Here is an 18,425-nt window from a genome sequence, read left to right as displayed (position 1 = left end):
CTATTACATTTAAATAATTTAAATTTTTTAAATAATACATATATTAATTATTGTTAACCATTGTTTGTTAAACGATTTTTAAAATTTGGCATGTCACTGCCGTATTTCACAAACAATATCTTTCGGCACATAACGTTGATGTCATCCTAATGGTCCTAAAGAAACACATACGCTGGCCTGTTCAATTCAGGTATTCATCTAAAAATAAAACTTTTTTAGGTGGTTGGAGAAAATTTGTTACAGATAATCATTTGAACCCTGATGAGCGATGTTTCTTTCAAATGATTGAAAAAGGCCTATTATATGTTCTCATTAATTGGAATTAAATATGTAAAACTTAACATATACTGCTTGACATTTTGTCTAAACTCTGATGTTAGTTTTAAGCCATTGTGTTTTTATTGTTCTACAATGGCTTACACCTACTGTTTTAATTGCATGTTAATCTATTTATAATAGCGTCTTTAAGTAGCTATGATATTTAGCATGCTATCATTCTATTCAATTTATTTTTCTTCAGTAAAAATCAATTCCTGCAGTTTTTGCAACAAACTTTTTTCCAAAAAAGTCTTACAAGAAAGATTATACATAGTTTTTCATTGAAAAAAATATTAAAACTATGTTTGCGTATGTAGAATCAGAGTTTTTGTTAAAAAATTTCTAATAATGTTTTAACAATGCAAACACCACATTTTTAATATGAGAAACATAGTTTTTAATTAAAGCTTTCAAACATTAATGTCTTATATAAATTTTATACACTACGATTTAATGTAGAAGATGTAGTTTTTGTAAAATAACCTATTCTCTTGATTGTATACCTACCACCCATCCATTTAAATAAATAAATAAATAAAAACCTTCAAGCTACAAAGCCATACGAATATCTCCATTATAATTCATCAACCACAACAAAAAGTATGGTTGATTACAATTCTTTACACGGCAGAAGTAGCAACAATCTATAAGAACAACCTCCATTTATCATACTTTTATTTGTTTTTTTTCCATGTTATAATCCTAAAGTTTAAAAATAAATTCACAATTTGTTTATCTTCTCTTTTGCCTTTTTAAATTTAATTGTACATTTAAAATTGTATTTTTCTACATTCATCCTGTTATCCCTACAAATTTGACTTTTTCTTTCTTTAATTTTTTTCATTTTTTTCAACTTTTTTTTAAAAAACATTCATGGTCACTCCTTTTTTTTTTCTCAAAACAATTATTAACATTTATCTTCAACTGCTTTACATTTTATATCACCAATTATATATTTAATATTTTTTAGTATTATATTATATTTGCTTTGACTACTTGAAAAAAAAACCCACAGCAACGTGCAGGCACAACACTAATTTAGGTTTGATTTTGCATTTGTTTCTTTTTTCTTTATATAGATTTTGAAATTCAAATTTTCTCTTCTCTTCATATGTACTAAAATAATATAATTTTTTAATAACGAATAATTGATTTAGTTGATAAGCGTGATCATTTTCGACATAAAGTGATTTGATAAAATAAATAAATGTAAAAAAATTATAACTTTAAAAATTAACAAATTATTAATTTTTTATCAATTAATATATTCTTAAAATTAGTATTAGGAGATTATGAATTAAAAAAAATTATAGACATAATATTTTTTAAATAAAATAAATATTATGATATAAAATTTAAAAATGTTACTAATTAAAAATTAAAAAAATAAATGAAAGAAGCAACTTATCAATACGTAACAACTTTTAGTTGCAAAATTAAAAAATATATATTTAATAAATTATTGGTTCAATTAATTAACGTTTATTTTTTTTAATAAAAAAATTTTAAGTTTAAATTTTATCGATGATCATTTATTAAATTATTTTAAATATAAAATTTATAATCATTTATCTTGAATTATTAAATATAATATATCTTATTTTAATTTAAAAAATTAAATAATTTATTTAACTCTAAATTTTTTTCTTACCAAAAAATATTTTTAAAAAATTTCGGGGTATTATGCGAGAAAGTAGTGAAATAAGCAAACACTTCAGTGTGACGAAAGAAATCACTAGATCGTCAATCTGCCACCTGTCGGTTTAATTTTGCAACTGAGAGAGGGAAAAGAAAGATTTACAAAATTGCCCAAAATAAGAGACAAGTCAGAAGTCGCTGTCTGACTCTGAAGACAGAACTCAATGCCCCGGGCCCAAGGAAGCTTCTCTACACCCGCTAATGTACCGCTTCTGCAACCGCGGAAACAACTGGCGGAAGCTAACTAAAAAGTGTAAACGAAATGCAAACATATAGACCCGTTACTACTTTTACCGGTATTTTATAGTACTAGTGCCACGAGGAAGGAATTCAAAACCGTGTTCTGTTCTCTCTAGAGTCTCAACCTGTCAACCATATCTGATATCCAATCTCCCAAAAGCTTCCACCGTGTATACATACTCTGTCTCTTATCAGAATTTACAATGAAAATATTAAATGGATAAAGGTATCTTCATCTTTGTTTCTTCTATATTCCAAACATATCCAAGTCCAAAGCTATATATTCCCTTTCATTCCTCCCAGCTGCCACACCAATTCACAATCTTTTAAGTGCTAACTACCACGCTTACAAGTTACGACCTATCCCTTTTTGCCTTTCACCAACTCACCTACAAGATGAAACAAAACCCCAGAGAGACAGATCAACTCATGGACGCTTTCACCATGAAATCTAATTGTGGTTTCATTCCTACAACTAGTACAAGTGCTAGCGGCGACTCTCAGCCAAAATCATTACTTGCTAGATTGCGGAGGAAACTATCCTCAAGAACCAAGTCAGATTCTAAAGATGAAAGAAGATGCAACAGCTGCAGCAGTAACAGCAGCGAGGCCAACTCCGACCTCCAAATGGTGTTTGATTTCCTTGACGAAAATGGTGATGGAAAAATCTCAGCACAAGAATTGCAGAGGTGTATAAGAACAGCAGGAGGACATCTTTCCATGGACGAAGCCGAAGCAGCTGTTAAGTCGTCAGACTTGGACGGAGACGGGATGCTGGGGTTCCATGAATTTCAGGCGCTGATGGAGGGTGGAGGCTCAACTGAGGAGGAGAGGAACAAGGAGCTGAGGGAGGCTTTTGGGATGTATGTTTTAGAGGGTTCAGGATGCATAACCCCTGCCAGTTTGAGGAGGATGCTCAGTCGGCTGGGTGAGTCCAAGTCTATCAACGATTGCAAGGCCATGATTCGTGCCTTTGACCTCAACGGGGACGGTGTCCTCAGCTTTGACGAGTTTACTGTCATGATGCAGTGATTCATTCCCTTCTTCCCATCCCACATGCGTTTCAATTTCACATTAACCACCCAAGTCTTTACAACCAACCGACAACCATCTCTGTTTCTTCATTCTTTATTTGTTAATTTTATTAATTTACTTTGAAAGGATGCTTCAATTTTTTCTTTCAGTTCTGTAAATAGAACTTTTATTGAAACTACTATGATTTATGTTATCCATCATCCCCCCCCCCCCCCCCGCCTTTCAAGGCTTTCCTCATTGTACTCCATCTATTTAAGATACTGCCATAAGAACTCGCATCGCATCAAAATCCAGTTATTTGTAGTAGTGTCCATTCCTTCCTACTAAACAAGGCAATAAATTCCCCATGGCCTTGGCCCCTGGAGTATGTCAGGCTGTTCATTAATGATAATTCGGGCCTTTTCAGTTCCGTATGAGCGAAAATTGGACAAATCTAATATGTCTCATCACCACTTGATCTTAGAGATGGGACGAGACTGACATAACGATCTTAAAAAGTTTCTTAATACTCTCACCGTCTAAAAACAAAAATTATATTTCATAAAAATAATACTAACAGTATTATCAGCACCCTATTCGACTGATACCAGGTTATTTCAATAGTTTCCTAATCAGAAATAAAAACTGTAACAGTTTTTTTTTTCTTTTCTTTTCTTTCTGAAGGAGATTTGGGTTCCAAATTTTGAAAGGGATACGTCTACTTACCATTAGTCCTCAAGTGCAATGAAACTTCCTTCAATCAAACCTTTAACACTTCAGTTTATTTGCATGCGCCTGGTTTATGCGCAACGTTTATTCTTGATTCAGACTTTTGTTTTTTTGCTTTTTTCAATACAAAATGAAAAATAAATAAATAAATAAACTAAAACCAAAATATAAATAGCAAAAAAATACAAAATACCAACCTGAACCTAAGTAATTCGTCTTAAGGTAAGAAAAAAAATTTTAAAAACCAAAAACCGATTCAAAACCATATTGTTCTTCAAATTAAAACACAACTTCTCTCTCTCTCTCTCTCTTTCTCTCTCTCTCTCTCTCTCTCTCTCTCTCTCTATATATATATATATATACATATATATATATAATAAAAAAAGGAACGGAAACAACGATTAACATAAAAAATCAAGAACATTAGTATATATTTGTCAGTTGGGAAAATTGATAATTAATTTCAACAGAGCGAGGAAAAGAAGTTAAAGTAGAAGAACCTGAAAAATTAATTAATACGGCATTAATTGAACCTCAAATTTAACAAAATGACACTCTCATCTCATCTCAGTTTCTGTACAGGAAAAGTTTGCATATATATACATACATATATATATATATATATTGTTACAAAAATCCGTCCTTTTGGACAAGGTTTTTGGGGCTCATCTTTGTACCGTTTACAAAACAGACCCTTCGTAAATAGTGGACAACCTTAGCTTAAAAGAACGAACGGCCAACTTGGCTCGTCTAGAGGTGTATTTCTGTAATTTTCGGATGGAAGCAGATCTTGAAAACCCAGGGCGAGGCTGAGGCTCGGCGAAGGACTTGGTGCCGGAGGCTGCCGCTGTAGGTGCGTCGTGACCTTTGTCAGCAACTGGAACAGAAACAGATTGGGCTACGATCAAAACAGGAGAAATCCGGGCCTGCTTGCGGCGATGAGAATCGTTTTTAGAGGCATTTTGGATAGCAACGCTGGCTTTGACCGCTAAAGCGGCCATATCCCTGGAGGACAAGCGCTGCCGAAGCTTGGAAATGGGAAGCACGAAGTATATTTGATTGGCTTGAAGCTGGTGGTCGAAATCCAAGGCCGGAATGTAATCGTCGTAATACAAGCGATCAGAGTTGCAAAGGAAGATGGCAGAGGAAGGCAGAGAAGAAGAAGAAGAAGAAGCTTCGGCCTGGAGAACCTGAGAGACGAACACAGGGAGGTTATATTTGTGGAGATCACCGTTGAGGGAAACAACTTGAGCAGTTGGGGACGGCGCAGATTCAGACAGTAGTGGAATTTGAGAAGAGAAGCAGGTGCCCATGGACGGAGGAAAGGAATTGGCAGGTTAATTAAGCCTTAATATGGTTTTGCTTAATTGCTGTTAGGGTTGAAGGTTGGAGAAAAGCAGAAAAGAAAATGAAAGAAATTTGAAAGAGAGGGATATAATTATAAAAGAGTAGAAGAAAATGATGAATGAATGAATAAACCAACGAAAAAAGGACTGAATGAATGTGAACGAGGTTAATTAAGGGCGACGTAAGCGACGCCATCACGCGGGGAGACGAAATACCGTTGGAAGTCACGGTTGTTGTACTTTTCAAACAAGGATGCAGCTGACAGATGCTGACCTACTTACTTGGGCTTTTAAATTAACCGTTAATTTTGGACTTCGATAACTTCTTCTACTCCTCAAATTCATAAAACTACTAATTCAAGTGTCAATTAACTGAATCATATTACGGGAACCAAACAGACAAAAAAAAAAAAAAAAGCCGAGCCCTCGTCACTCCTAACTCAGCAATGACGCGGTGTGCGCGTCCAATCACGACTGCGAATGTTCTTCTCTACTCGTCCATCTCTCTTCTTTTTGGTTGCTGATTGGTTTGGAGTGCGAAGGAGGTGACTTGGTGTACAAGTACAACCACCGCAGCCGTTATTTTAGGACTCTACTTGTTTTTCAACTCTCCCGCGATATATATATAATTATACAAATTAAGTAACTAGTGTTTTAAAGGTGTTCTAAACTCTAAATTTCATATAAATAGATGTTTCTCAATCTATATTTACATTTTAGCCAAAAAATGGTTATTCATTTATTTATTAATTGAATATATAAACATGTCGATTAAAATCTAACTATTCATTTTTTTTAAAAAAAAATCTAACCATTCAATCATTTCATTTCATTTGTTTGGTGAAAAATGAAGCAGTTCCCATAAGGAGAAAATATACAAAAAAAAAAAAAAAAAGTTTAATGACTTCAAAAGTAGTATACTTTTGATATTAAGTGGATCTAAAAAATTAAAATATAAAAAATCATTTATTAAATATATAAAAAATCAAAATATTCATAATATATTATTAGTATCAAGTAAATTCCGTATAAAAAAATAAAATCTAAAATAAATTAATTGCATTTTAAAAAAGAAGTTAAAATAATGATTAAAAAAATTAAGTTTGATATAAATGAATTCTACGCATAAAAGTAAAATATTTTAAAATATATATTTTATAATTTTAAAAAATATTTATTAAATATTAAAAAAATAAATTAAAAAACAAATTAAAAGAGCCAAAAAAGAGATTTTTTAGCTTGACATGCATCTCTCTACGCCCACCATACATGAACAAAAAGTTTAAAAATTAAAAATACTCGTGACATATCATTAGTATAAAGTAGATTTATTAATAAAATATAATATACAAAATTGTTACATACTACAAAAGCTTAAAAATTGGTAAAAAGTAAAAAAAAAAAAAAAAAAAATAGTATAAATAAATTCCACATATAAAAATAAAATATTCTAAACATATATATTTTATAATTTTAAAAATATTTGTTAAATATTAAAAAAAATTAAAAAAAAAGGACAAAAATGAAATTTTTTTGAAGTTGACACAAGGCCTTTCACGCTCATCGTACACGAGCAAAATTAATATGTTAGACATTGACGGTTTTACTTGGGCCCTTTGGACCAAAGGTATGGAATATGGATTTCTGCGCGATAATTCACTAGTTCACGCTTCATGGAAAATAATTCAGTCTTATTTTTTTATCCTTATCAATAACGGATACGGACCATTAATTGATGCAATTACTACCAGCTTCTCATTTTCATTTACGTGCAACTGCGTTTTTACATACCCAAATCTCTTTGTTTAGAAAATGGGAGGGGAGATGAGAGATGCCTCTATGATTTTTAGATAATACTTGATTGAACATTTATTTGGTATTGAATATGTAGCTGTATAATCAATCCTACTGAACAGATGGTTGATCATGAAACTAATACAAAGTCAGTCATACTTCAGACTTGGTAGATTCTATGAATTGAGGAGTCAGGCGAAATTTACAAGCACATAACACGTTAAAACTTGTTTCTCATAATTCTATGATTCCTTGCATCTTCTCTGTCAATCTGGGTCTTTTGACTATTCCATTCCAAAACTTTTGCACTAACATTCCTTCAACCTTCTCCCCTACGTTAATCACCTTACCTCTCATCACATCCATTAAATGTCGTATGCCTGTCAGGTCTTAGGATCTGTAGAATTACAACAATCCAATATAGACAAAAAGCCAAAAGAAGGGCATTGCCTGAAGGATCCCAAAACCCTTGTTTGCTCAGAAGCAATCAGCAGCAAATGGAGTCTGCCCATGCACAGCCTGTCCTATTTGTAAACTTCCCCTTTACCAAGTATTTTTGCTCAAATCAATTTTCCATTCCAAAAACCATCGCACAATCCGCCCCTAGATTGTTACTTGCTTCAAATGATTTGCCACAACAACTAAATTGTGCCAAAATCCAAATTTTCCCACTTAAAGGGAGCAACAGATCCAATGTCAGGCAAGCCCCGCAGGAATAAGCAGACACAAACACAGACAGCAGCAATGGCAAGCATTGAATGAACATAAGGACGTTGAAGCAAACCTTGTGAACTTGGAAACCTCTTGTTAAACTTTGCTGCCACAACTGCACACTTGGCACAAGAACTACGCCCTTGTTTGAACTGTGAACCTATCTCGTGCAAGTTCACTGCAGTCAATCCTAACAGCTCATCCTCAATACCAATCCTCACAGAAACTTGACCATTCCTTCTATCAGCAAATTTGCCAGCCACCAACTTGTTGTAAGTATGGTTGTTTCTCATCATAGCATAGGTATATGGAGACTGCCCATTTGCATCCAGAAGGGAATTCCAGCAGGACAATCCAATCTACAAAAGAGAGTTGAAAATTTAAACACTAGCTTACAAATAAATGAAATTGAGGCATTCAACCTAGTATATATAGAAATAATGTGCCCACCACCTTCCCCTCTTTTCACAAATTGAGAGGAAGGCATAAACATGGATATATCATTTATATTCAGGATATGATGAAGATGAGAATTGTTTCGGTCGAGAGGAAAAAAACTTTTAATCTAGGATGCCCGAAATGAATGGTCTGATAAAGATAATCATGGAGAAGTTTCAATAATAATCACAGTTATGATGCTGTAAAACTCATACCTCCTGTGGATCATTTGTCAACGCGTCGACCATATGCTCTGAACTAGATGTACATGCAGCCAGATGTAAAGGTGTGATTCCACCAGCACCTTCAAGATTTGGTGGGAAGATATACTTTTTTGAATTTCCATCACTGCTACTAACAGAATAATGTATGAGCAGGTCAGCCATCTTTCTACACCTTCTTTTTACTGCCCGGCACAAGAGCTGAATCTCAGACAGCATCGCTAGTGACTCCCTAGATAGCCCATCCATATCCAAGTTGCTTTCCACCAATATGTCAAGGAGTACCTTGACCAAAGCACAGTAGTCTCTCTCAACAGAGAATATGAGCAAAAATTTGAACCGGCAAAGGGAATAATCAGAACTCTTGGGCAAGGGACAAGTGCTTCTCCTTTGGAATAGCCATCCAAGTTCATTCAGAAAGTGCAGGACTTCCTCCATTGACCTTGGATGACGACTATCATAAGCATGCTCTTCAGAAATAATGCTAGATGCTTTAGCTTCTATGTCAAATTCAGATTCCAGAAGTCTCAATTCTTTACAAATGGTAGCATCAGCTATTATAATGGGAAAACTGTTGCCCTTGAATCCATTCTCCACCTGCTCAAAATTTTTTTGGGAAACTTGAGAATTCTTCAAAATAATTCTGAATATGATCCAGAGAGTTAGAGTAATTGTTTTACTTAAAAGTCTTACCTCAATGAAACAACGACCTAGAGCGCTCGTTGATGAAGCATGAATCTTAAAACCACCCACCATGTTTACCTCATCATATGGACTTCCCTGATACGCTGACCCACTAATTTGCATTGACGAGTATCCACCCATGTACGCACAACGAATCCTGCACAGTTTTCAATTTAAAATTTCTGAAATGCAGAAACAGAAGGAACAGATGAAAAAGTTTTCACATAAATGCACATTTTGCTTACTGGGTGCCAGGATTAGTCAGATTTCTACCCCTCACTAAAAGAGAGGATTCCTGCCCACCCACAATGGCCAAAGGAGACACTGAGATCAACTCTGGGGAACTCCATGATCTCCAGGATTTGCAGAGACGAATCTTTCCTAAAAAACAAACCAAAAAAAATTAAGAACTATCAAAACAGTTTATAATCAAAGCAGTGAAATTTAACTGCACTTCAAATCAATCAACAAACAGTGAATAACTTTGAAGTCATCTCAACCTAGTCAGTGATAATAAACATACTCCCCAGAAGTATATAAATAAATAAATTATGATGTTTATAATATGTAAAACAGTTTGACGCTGAGCAATAACACCATAATTTCCATTAGACTCACCATCTTTATGTGACGCAAACTGCCGGCCAGTATAAACTAAAAACCTTGCCTTTCTCCAAAAATCTGAATCTGAGTCTTGCAACAAACAATTGACATACTGAAGCAGGTTTCCTTCAAGCTAAAAAAATCACAAACACCCTGCAAATGGTCAGCTCAATGTTGCACAAAGGGAAAGTTGTAAAGCAGAATGTAGTAGCACACTCACTTGCTCCCATGCAACAGATGACATTGATACATAGAGTGACAGAACCACACAACCAGGCCTTATATAGCTCTCCATTTCAGATGGACTATTGGAAAGCCAATTATAGATCTGTAAAATGAGTGGTTAGAATCATCATTATATTCAAGAAAGACTGTTATGGAGTTTCCACTTCCAGTTATAGGTAACAAAAAATCCAAAATTGGCAAATAACTCCTCACCTGGGTCCGCAGTGTCCCAGGGAAATGGCTGGGGTCCTTGTCAAACAGCTTAAAAATTATTCGCCCAGTGCGATCCTGCTCAGGAACCATTCAGCCATTAGAAATGTTAATGTAAGACACATACAGAGGCACATGCATAGGTACTACTTATACGCTACCTGAGCATCAGAGTTCAAGCTAGAGGGGGAATGATCCGACCCAGAAGACGTGTACCCAGCTTGAGAAGGGAAGTGTTGAAATGAACTATGTCCAGTTTCTTTTTTTGACCCACTAAAGAGCTCAAGAGGCAGAATAGAAACATGAGTCCTGCTTCCTTCAGCATTTATATTAGTGTCTCTGCCAATTTGCATTTTCTCATATTTCACGGCCTCTGCTGTGCTATGCATAGGGAACAATTTTTGCACAATTGGAGATGAAGATGGGGATCTTTCCTCCATTGGGTTGCTACTGTCAGAAGAGAAATACTTCCCAGAAGATGCCAGTTTTGGTGGGCTGTCATCCTCAGGCGAGGAGCTAAATAGCTGCAATGGTAAATGAGCTCGAGTTTCTTGAATCTGGCATTCTGAATCTTCAACGGGAGACTGATAACTGGTACTACTTTCTCCTCCAACTGAAGTAAACTCCAGAGGAGCTCTGTTTCGTGTCCGGGGAGCAGCCACATTATCAGGACAGGTTGACTTGGTCTTCTCGCTATCACTGTTCTGGCTGCTTCTTTGAGATAAAATTGCAAAGGCATCAGAAGAAGATGATGTCAATGTGGCTGAAAGGGCAGCGAGTAAATCCACGGTAGATGGAGAAGATGTCTTTTTTTCATTCAATTGGTTTTGCTGTCCTACCAAAGGCTGGTCCTGGTTCTTCCTGTTCAAAACTCCAACGTTGGGCAACTTTGCAGCCAGGTCCATTGGCAAATGTAATGAATTAATCTTACTAAGAATCTGAATGAGTTGATCTCTATTTGTTACTGATGAGTAATTAATGCTTTTGTCCTCATTTTTGCCTATATTTATAAGCACACAAACATCAGCTTCAAATTAAAAGAACAATTTGAAAGAGCCACTCATATAGAATAAATTTCTTACCTTGTGTCCGAGCCAAGGCAGTCAGCAAGTTGACAATATCTAAATTTCCATTCCCAGCATTATCCCTGTTTACAGGGAGTAAAAGCCTTGAGGTCAAATCTTCAGGTTGTGTTTTCCTTCTTCGGCGGTTATGCCCAGCAAGTCTACGCCTACAACTTCTCTTCCCATCATCAAACTCAGAAAGAGGGTGAAACCTGCACAAAAAGCGTTATCAAGGTGATGTGGCATCAAACAATAGCTAAACATAAAATAAATGAATATTTAAAGGACTGTGTTTTAATTTTGCGAAACATTTATTCAAAAAATTTGAAGCCACAGGTGAAAATTTTAAGAAAAAAAAAAAAAAAGAAGAAAAGTGGCAACCTGCTGCACTGCTGGCAGAACCTCTGCATCTGCTTCCCAACAAGTGCTTTAGTCGCTTTGCTATGAATCTCACACACTTTATGCCGACGGTGATAGTCCTTTGCATTAGAGAGATCTTCCTTGCAACTATCAACCTGACACATGGGATAGTTGGTACTGCCAGGGGATCCAGAGCGGACCTTTTTATTAGGCCTGGACACAGGCTCTGCCATAGAATTCAATCCCCCAGCCAGATTCAGTTGCAGGCCCTCATCATCCACATTTACCACAGTGGTCTTCTTGGACATTATAGAGTTTTCATTTCCATTAACAAGATCTTTCTTTATTTGCTCTGCTGTGGCAGTCCCTGGCAGCAGAGTCTGTGTGTCCAAGGGTTTGGCAATGAATCTTACAGTGTCCCACTCCCATAGCTTAGGGTTCCAATTGTCCGTGGGATTGGCAAGGCGCTGTTGGGAAGGGTTTTGGTACTGAAAGCTTGGGGTTTGATAAGAAAGATCACGTTTCCTGGGCAGGGAAGGAGGTTCACAGAACCGACTGGCAAGGGCCTGGTGGATAAAAATGGCAGGAGCTACTTGTGCGCCTACCTCCTCCATGTGTCTGAAAATAACTTGGTTCTCCCGACACCAAATGATCTCTAGACAAAGGAAACGAAGACAAAAGTGTATTTTAAGTAGTTATGCGGGGGATTGCAGAAAAAACTAGGAACATACAATACAAGAATGTGGTTCATCTCATCCCAGGTCAAAAGAAGAAAAGCTGAATTGTTAGAACTTAGAAGGGGTTAAGATGAGACCATAATTTTACGGCAGATTATCAGATCACACAAAGATTGGGAACTACTGAGACATGTATGTATACAAGTAAAGTAGGATACAAAAATATAATTAAAATTAAAAAAAAAAAAAAGAGCATAAGGAAGGAGAGAGAGCGAGAGATAGATAGATAGACGAATGATACAGTACTTCAAGTAAATTCTAAATATTTATATATATATATATACGCATAAATAAGATTTGAAAAATACCCTTGACAAAATCTCAGAAAACAAATTCACAGCTTTCTTCAAAATAAGAAAAAGTGAAAGCAACCACCGTCTTTGGTCTTTTACTTCATCGCAGTCGCAGATCTAAATTCACCTCTGTCCCCTTGTCCTTCGCTTCGCCTCTCTTCTCTATTTGTAATCATTTTCAAGGAAAACCAAATCAATCAAAAAAGAAAAAAAGGAATCTAGTGTAGGACAGAGAAGGAAGCGGCAATCAGATCCGAGAAGGAGAAGAAGAAGAAGAAGAAGATGATGATGATGATGATGAAACAACTGGGAACTTGGGTTTGGCTCCACAACTTTGGTTTACTTTTTCTTGTCTCGCCCTTTTCTCTCTCAAAGAATAAGAAGGAAAAAAAAACCTTGTAGTGGTAAGCTAGAATTATATTTTTCTAATTCAAGTTTTGTGTGGGCTTGGCTTGGCTCGGCTTGGTTCGGCTCGGCTCGGCTTATAACAAAGTTCTTTTTGGTACTTTCTTTCGGTGATGACATAAACCACAAATTGAAGCAAAATATTGAGCTTCTAATGTATTTAGGGCCCGCCCACGGACCGACGAAGAATCCAACACTCTTCCTTACTTTTTTTTTTTTTCCAATTATTTACTATTTACTATTTAGCTTAAGTACAAAAAGCAAGCACGTGCGGACTTTATTTTGGATCAATTAATATATTATTAAAATTATTATTTAAAGATTATGAGTTCGAAATGTTTATATGTCTAATTTTGGTTTTAATTAGATAAATGATAAATTAAATAAATTTAAAAATAAATTAAAAATTAAAAAAAATAGCCAGTACATCTTCCTATTAACTAATGTTAGTTGTTGGTGGTAAGTTGTGTGGTTATTGACTTTTTATTTTTTATATTCATACTTGCTAATGTGTAAGATTAGTGATAATTAATCAAAAATTCTACTAGTTACTCTCAATAATCTTTTGACTGAATGATTAAATAAGAAATTATATCATATTATAAGATTATAAGATTTGAGCTGGAAGTTGGAACCAAAAAAAATCTACTAAATGCTAATAAAAATAAAAATAAAAAAACTCCTTGCGGTTCACAATTATTTGTATGTGTAGGGATGCATTGATAATATAAATAGTAAATAGATAAAGTAGTAATTACTAGATTAGCTGTTACAAATCACGCCATTTTTGGCCTTCTGCACACATACTTAATTACCGCACAACACAAATAAAATTAATTTACAAATTAGTATCTTCCCTTATATTCACTCTCTATCATCTAAATCCAATTCAATGAGACCTAACTTGCATTGAAGATTCCCAATCCATCCCTTGTAATCTGTATGTTCATATATAACTATAAAATCCCTTCTATCTCTTACAAACTGTTATAATTTAGAATATTAATTTGTTTTGTGCCGACTAGCTTGTTCTAGAGTTGGGATGGATTTTTCCAGTCTAAAACCAGCGCATCCCGTCCAGGACCAGAAGGAAAGGAGAAGCACCAAAGTAATCAATCAATAATAACGTGGCATTACAAGTCAATGTCTTCCTTTCCTTGTACGCTTTCATGTGTTGATATTACATGTGTTTTGACATTTTCAACCAACAATAATATATATATACACGTCTGAACTTTTATTTATATATATACTAACTAATAACTTATTCAAAAAAGAAAATTACTCTAATCTAATTTGGTCAATAAAGTTTGTGTGAATCCATGAAGTTTATTTTCTTTTTCATGTATTTGTGCAACGAAGGAGTTGGAAACTTTGAAATTGACTAAAACAACTTAATTATGATGAAAATTGTACTATTTCCCACTTGACTGCATATCCTTCACATTCACATGCTATTTTTTTTTTTTAATTCGAAGTAAATAGATTATCTAATTCTTCAGATTATGATAAAATATATCGTATTTAATAGTCTAAGACAAATGACTGCAAGTCATATATTTAAAATGATCTTAACAAATGATCACTAACAATATTCGAATCAAATCTTAACAAATTAAATCAATCATTTGTTGATTATTTTCTCTTATTTTTGTGCTTGTCTTATATCTTTAAAAATACTGTAGCTAGCTACATAAACATAATTATTTCTGAATTATATACATATATATATGTAGACAGAATAGTATGTAAATTTGTTATGAATCCTTTGCAATATGCTTTATGAGGTTTAGAATTCAAATCATAAGTAGGGTGGATTTTGCTTGGCAGGTAATTTTCTTTCTCTCTCTCTTTATATATATCAAAGCTCTTTATATTTGGCTGTAAAAATTTAAAAGTTGAATGATTAATAATAATATTATGAAGGTAAAAGAATAAGGTGAAAGAAATGTATTGAAATTAAGTTTTTTTTTTTTAGAAAGGCATTGAAATTATATTGGATATGTATGTAAAGATATATACCATAAATACTAAATTAATATGTTTGATGCTGGAAATAGAATATGTATCAAGGTGGCCTTGGATACAGCCTTTTTGTTAGTACAGATAATTAAGCAAGAGAAGTAATTAACTTTAAAAAACGAAGGAATAAATAAACAAATAAAAGTCTAGGCCCAGTGTCACGAGTCGCAAGTTCCTTATACCAAAATTATGCTCTGTGCATCATCAAAACTATTTATAGTCGAGGTCAGTCATTCATAAGTTCATTTTCGCATGGTTAGCTTGATATTGATCTTTTAATACTCGTGAGTTTTTCTTGACTCTGACCTCGTGGGTCACACATTCTCGAAACTCAATAAAGAGGAATTCAACTCTCATCACGATTCTTAGTTCATGATTCTTAGGTTGGCCCTAAACACTTAATATTTATTCGTAGGCATCAAAATTTCAAGCATCGACCCGTTTTTACTCATAAAGGCGTAAAATTTCAATTTTTGTGATATTTTTTCATTTTAGTATGATAAAAACTCAACTCCATATTTACCTGCATCATATGCAAACTCTCGTGTCTAAAACTTAAAGGCATAACATCAATGCTGGTCAGTAATTAACCCAAAGTTACATTAAATTTATCTCATCCCACGAAACTCATATCTCAAGGCTTCAGCTTTTAACCTTATTCTAGATTTCCCACACACATAATGGACACTTGATATCATGCCCATCCCACCTTGGGGAACTTAGGTGTGCTATTCACCTGTAGCACACCTCTACCGGTTGGTCATAAGGGTTTAACAACGTGTCTGCTTACTAGCATGTTCATCCCTCAAACTCGATGGTATTCTTTTACGCAAATACCATTATATGATCCTTTTAACTCGAGAGAAAACTAAAAGGCATATGAGGCCCACTGATCCCGATTGTCTCTGAGTTTATCATGATCCGAGAAGATATCGTACTATACTCGTGATGTCCGTCCACCTAGACACCACATGTGCTTAGGAGTAGCTCACTTTAGAATAGCCAAGCCTCTACCTGCCTGCTAACTAAAAGGCGATAGAGAGTTGACACCAATCATCTTCTTATAGAGAGCGTAAAAACTTTCCTAGTCATCCTATCAAAAACCATAAGAATGTCTAAAATGATGATACTTTTCTCCTTAGTCACCTTAGAGCATTTATTTAACCAACTCAAGGCCTAGTGACCTGTTTCTTAGCCACCACAATTCTGACATTTTACTCGTTATTTCATCAATCCACTCGAAAATGTCTGCACATGACTTCAATTAATAATATCTAACTGGTTACCTAGCGTTAGGGTACTCGCACACTGACTTACACTTGTTTGTTTATCTTGAAGCCTAGGGCTCACATCACCTATACACACTATCAATAACATGTTCTCTTGCTTACACTATCTACGCATAGCTCCAAGACCACTCGGTCGAACACAAGGCCTTATCCGCTATTCAACTCAAAGTCAATCATGATAGAATCGAAGCACACCACGACTTGACCATAACACCTGACATGTATATTTTAATGGCACCAGGATAGGTGCATCTGTCAACAAAAAAGATCAACATTTTTCGATGTGAAGCACATACTAGGTCGATGTCATCGACTTTACGCAATTATTTATGAATTACCCACCTTAGCATCCTAACTCCAAATTTTCATACCCATAAGATCCACATAATTTGCCTCTTATATTACCACTATCACCCCATCCGACATGACATTCATTGCCTCCTCGTACATTTATATAGATATATACGTACACAAGACTACTTAATTATCTATATCATTGTATATAAAAAGGATCTCGAAAGATCTTTATACTCACACGTGTTTCCCTTTTTATCTTTTCTTTGCACAACCTTTTATTTTCTTTGTTTTGCCTTTTTTTTAAATTTTTTCATCTTTCAGACTATCCCATCAATCTTTGTGTTGACTAGTTGTAATTAATTATTTTTTTAATTTATTAAAAATCTCAGTTATAATGTTTTAGTTTTTTCTATTTTTATTTTTTTTCTTTTTTTATGAGACATTAATTTTAAAGATATTTAAATTCTATATTTGGTAATTTTTAATTTTTTAATTTTTTGTGAGTTTTTTATCTAATTTTTGTTTATGGCTTTTTTTCAATTGATTATTACTTTAATTGTATTTTTTATATTTTAATATGTTAGTTGGTTGAATATATATATTTAAAGACTTTTTTATTATCTAGTTGTTTAGTTTTTTTTTTTTTTTTGCAAAAAATTTAAAAGACTTTTTAATTGACAAAAATATTTTCTTCTCTTTCTATTCACCTTTTATTTTTTATTTTTATTATAATTACAATTAAGCGAATAAAAATTTTTTGAAAAACTTTAAGAAACATTAAAAATGCCACATGATAACCTAAAAGCTCGTCATATGTCAACATACTAACTCCTATTTTTTAAAAAAAATTTTAAACAAATTAAAGAAAAAAAGATGACACGTGTTAAGCAAAAGACTTATCATATGTTTTGGCACATACCACCATATTATTCCTTAAAAAATAATTTTAATCTATAATTATAGATTATAAACCACTTTATTATCCGTACAATGCATAGAATAATTTTTTGTATATAATATATACATAAAAAATCACTTTGAAAAAAATACATTAATTAAAATTTTAAAATATATAAAATTCTTTTAGTACATTATATCCAAATTTTATATTATAAGAAATATTCCTTTTTAAATATTTTTAAAATTTTCGAACATCCTTAAAACTATTATTGAATTAATTATTTTGACTACCTAAATACTTAAACTGTTTCTAAAAATTTGAATTCAAAGATTGTGAGTGACTTTCTCAAATTTTTATACCGGTTAGAATTTAAAGGATTTTAAACTTAAAATACCTTTATTTAATTAAGGTTATAATGTTCTATGCTTAACATATACGTCTTACTATTATACTAAAAACAATAGAATTACACATTTATGAACAATAAATAAAAATAGTTTTGTTGACTTAGATTACTTAAATAAAGTTGTATCGATTAATTTCTATATAAAATTCTTTTTTCAACTTAAAAAAATTCATAAATTAGACAATAAACATATAGCAATTGCATAATTCTCTTAATAAGAATTTCAACATAAAAGAATAAAAAAAAAAAAAAAAACTTATAACTTTGTCCATCATAACATCTTCATATAGAAAAAGTTATATCTAAGAATATAAATTTATGTAGAAAATTATTAACAAAAGAAAACAATTAAAGATCAAAATTTTGATTTTGTTAATAATTGTTGTAAAGCATCAATGATTCAAAACATATTAAAAATTT

General features: G+C 33.4%; 3 protein-coding genes across 3 annotated transcripts; 1 reads left to right on the top strand and 2 right to left on the bottom strand.

The window, feature by feature from the left end:
* The first annotated feature begins 2,511 nt into the window (after window positions 1-2,511).
* Window positions 2,512-3,484, top strand: LOC111311443 (calcium-binding protein CML37-like). Its single transcript, XM_022910823.2, has one exon. It carries the CDS (start codon window positions 2,653-2,655, stop codon window positions 3,286-3,288), a length of 636 nt encoding a protein of 211 aa, XP_022766558.1. The 5' UTR covers window positions 2,512-2,652; the 3' UTR covers window positions 3,289-3,484.
* A 1,006-nt stretch (window positions 3,485-4,490) lies between these two features.
* LOC111311442 (uncharacterized) lies at window positions 4,491-5,452 on the bottom strand. Its single transcript, XM_022910822.2, has one exon. The coding sequence runs from the start codon at window positions 5,310-5,312 to the stop codon at window positions 4,680-4,682; it is 633 nt and encodes a 210-aa protein (XP_022766557.2). The 5' UTR covers window positions 5,313-5,452; the 3' UTR covers window positions 4,491-4,679.
* Window positions 5,453-7,202: 1,750 nt separating this feature from the next.
* Window positions 7,203-13,063, bottom strand: LOC111312946 (squamosa promoter-binding-like protein 14). The gene is made up of 11 exons (XM_022913727.2): window positions 12,701-13,063; window positions 11,677-12,310; window positions 11,314-11,507; window positions 10,393-11,231; window positions 10,235-10,309; window positions 10,017-10,124; window positions 9,812-9,929; window positions 9,439-9,574; window positions 9,203-9,350; window positions 8,504-9,106; window positions 7,203-8,209 (listed from the first exon to the last, which is right to left on the bottom strand). The coding sequence occupies exons 2-11, from the start codon at window positions 12,267-12,269 to the stop codon at window positions 7,781-7,783; spliced, it is 3,243 nt and encodes a 1,080-aa protein (XP_022769462.2). The 5' UTR covers window positions 12,270-12,310; window positions 12,701-13,063; the 3' UTR covers window positions 7,203-7,780.
* Window positions 13,064-18,425: the final 5,362 nt, after the last annotated feature.

Source organism: Durio zibethinus, chromosome 1 (genome assembly GCF_047325235.1).
Source record: "Durio zibethinus cultivar Kanyao isolate XHJ-2024 chromosome 1, ASM4732523v1, whole genome shotgun sequence".
NCBI lineage: Eukaryota > Viridiplantae > Streptophyta > Magnoliopsida > Malvales > Malvaceae > Durio > Durio zibethinus.
This window is presented reverse-complemented; position numbering and strand designations above follow the sequence as displayed.

Bases quoted from the DNA above. Each gene is read 5' to 3' on its own strand.
- LOC111311443 (XM_022910823.2), top strand. From the start codon at position 2,653: ATGAAACAAAACCCCAGAGAGACAGATCAACTCATGGACGCTTTCACC.
- LOC111311442 (XM_022910822.2), bottom strand. From the start codon at position 5,312: ATGGGCACCTGCTTCTCTTCTCAAATTCCACTACTGTCTGAATCTGCG.
- LOC111312946 (XM_022913727.2), bottom strand. From the start codon at position 12,269: ATGGAGGAGGTAGGCGCACAAGTAGCTCCTGCCATTTTTATCCACCAG. The intron at 10,125-10,234 runs GTGAGGAGTTAT...CTCATTTTACAG, and splicing joins CTGGGACACTGCGGACCCAG to ATCTATAATTGGCTTTCCAA. The intron at 9,930-10,016 runs GTGAGTGTGCTA...TGATTTTTTTAG, and splicing joins CATCTGTTGCATGGGAGCAA to CTTGAAGGAAACCTGCTTCA.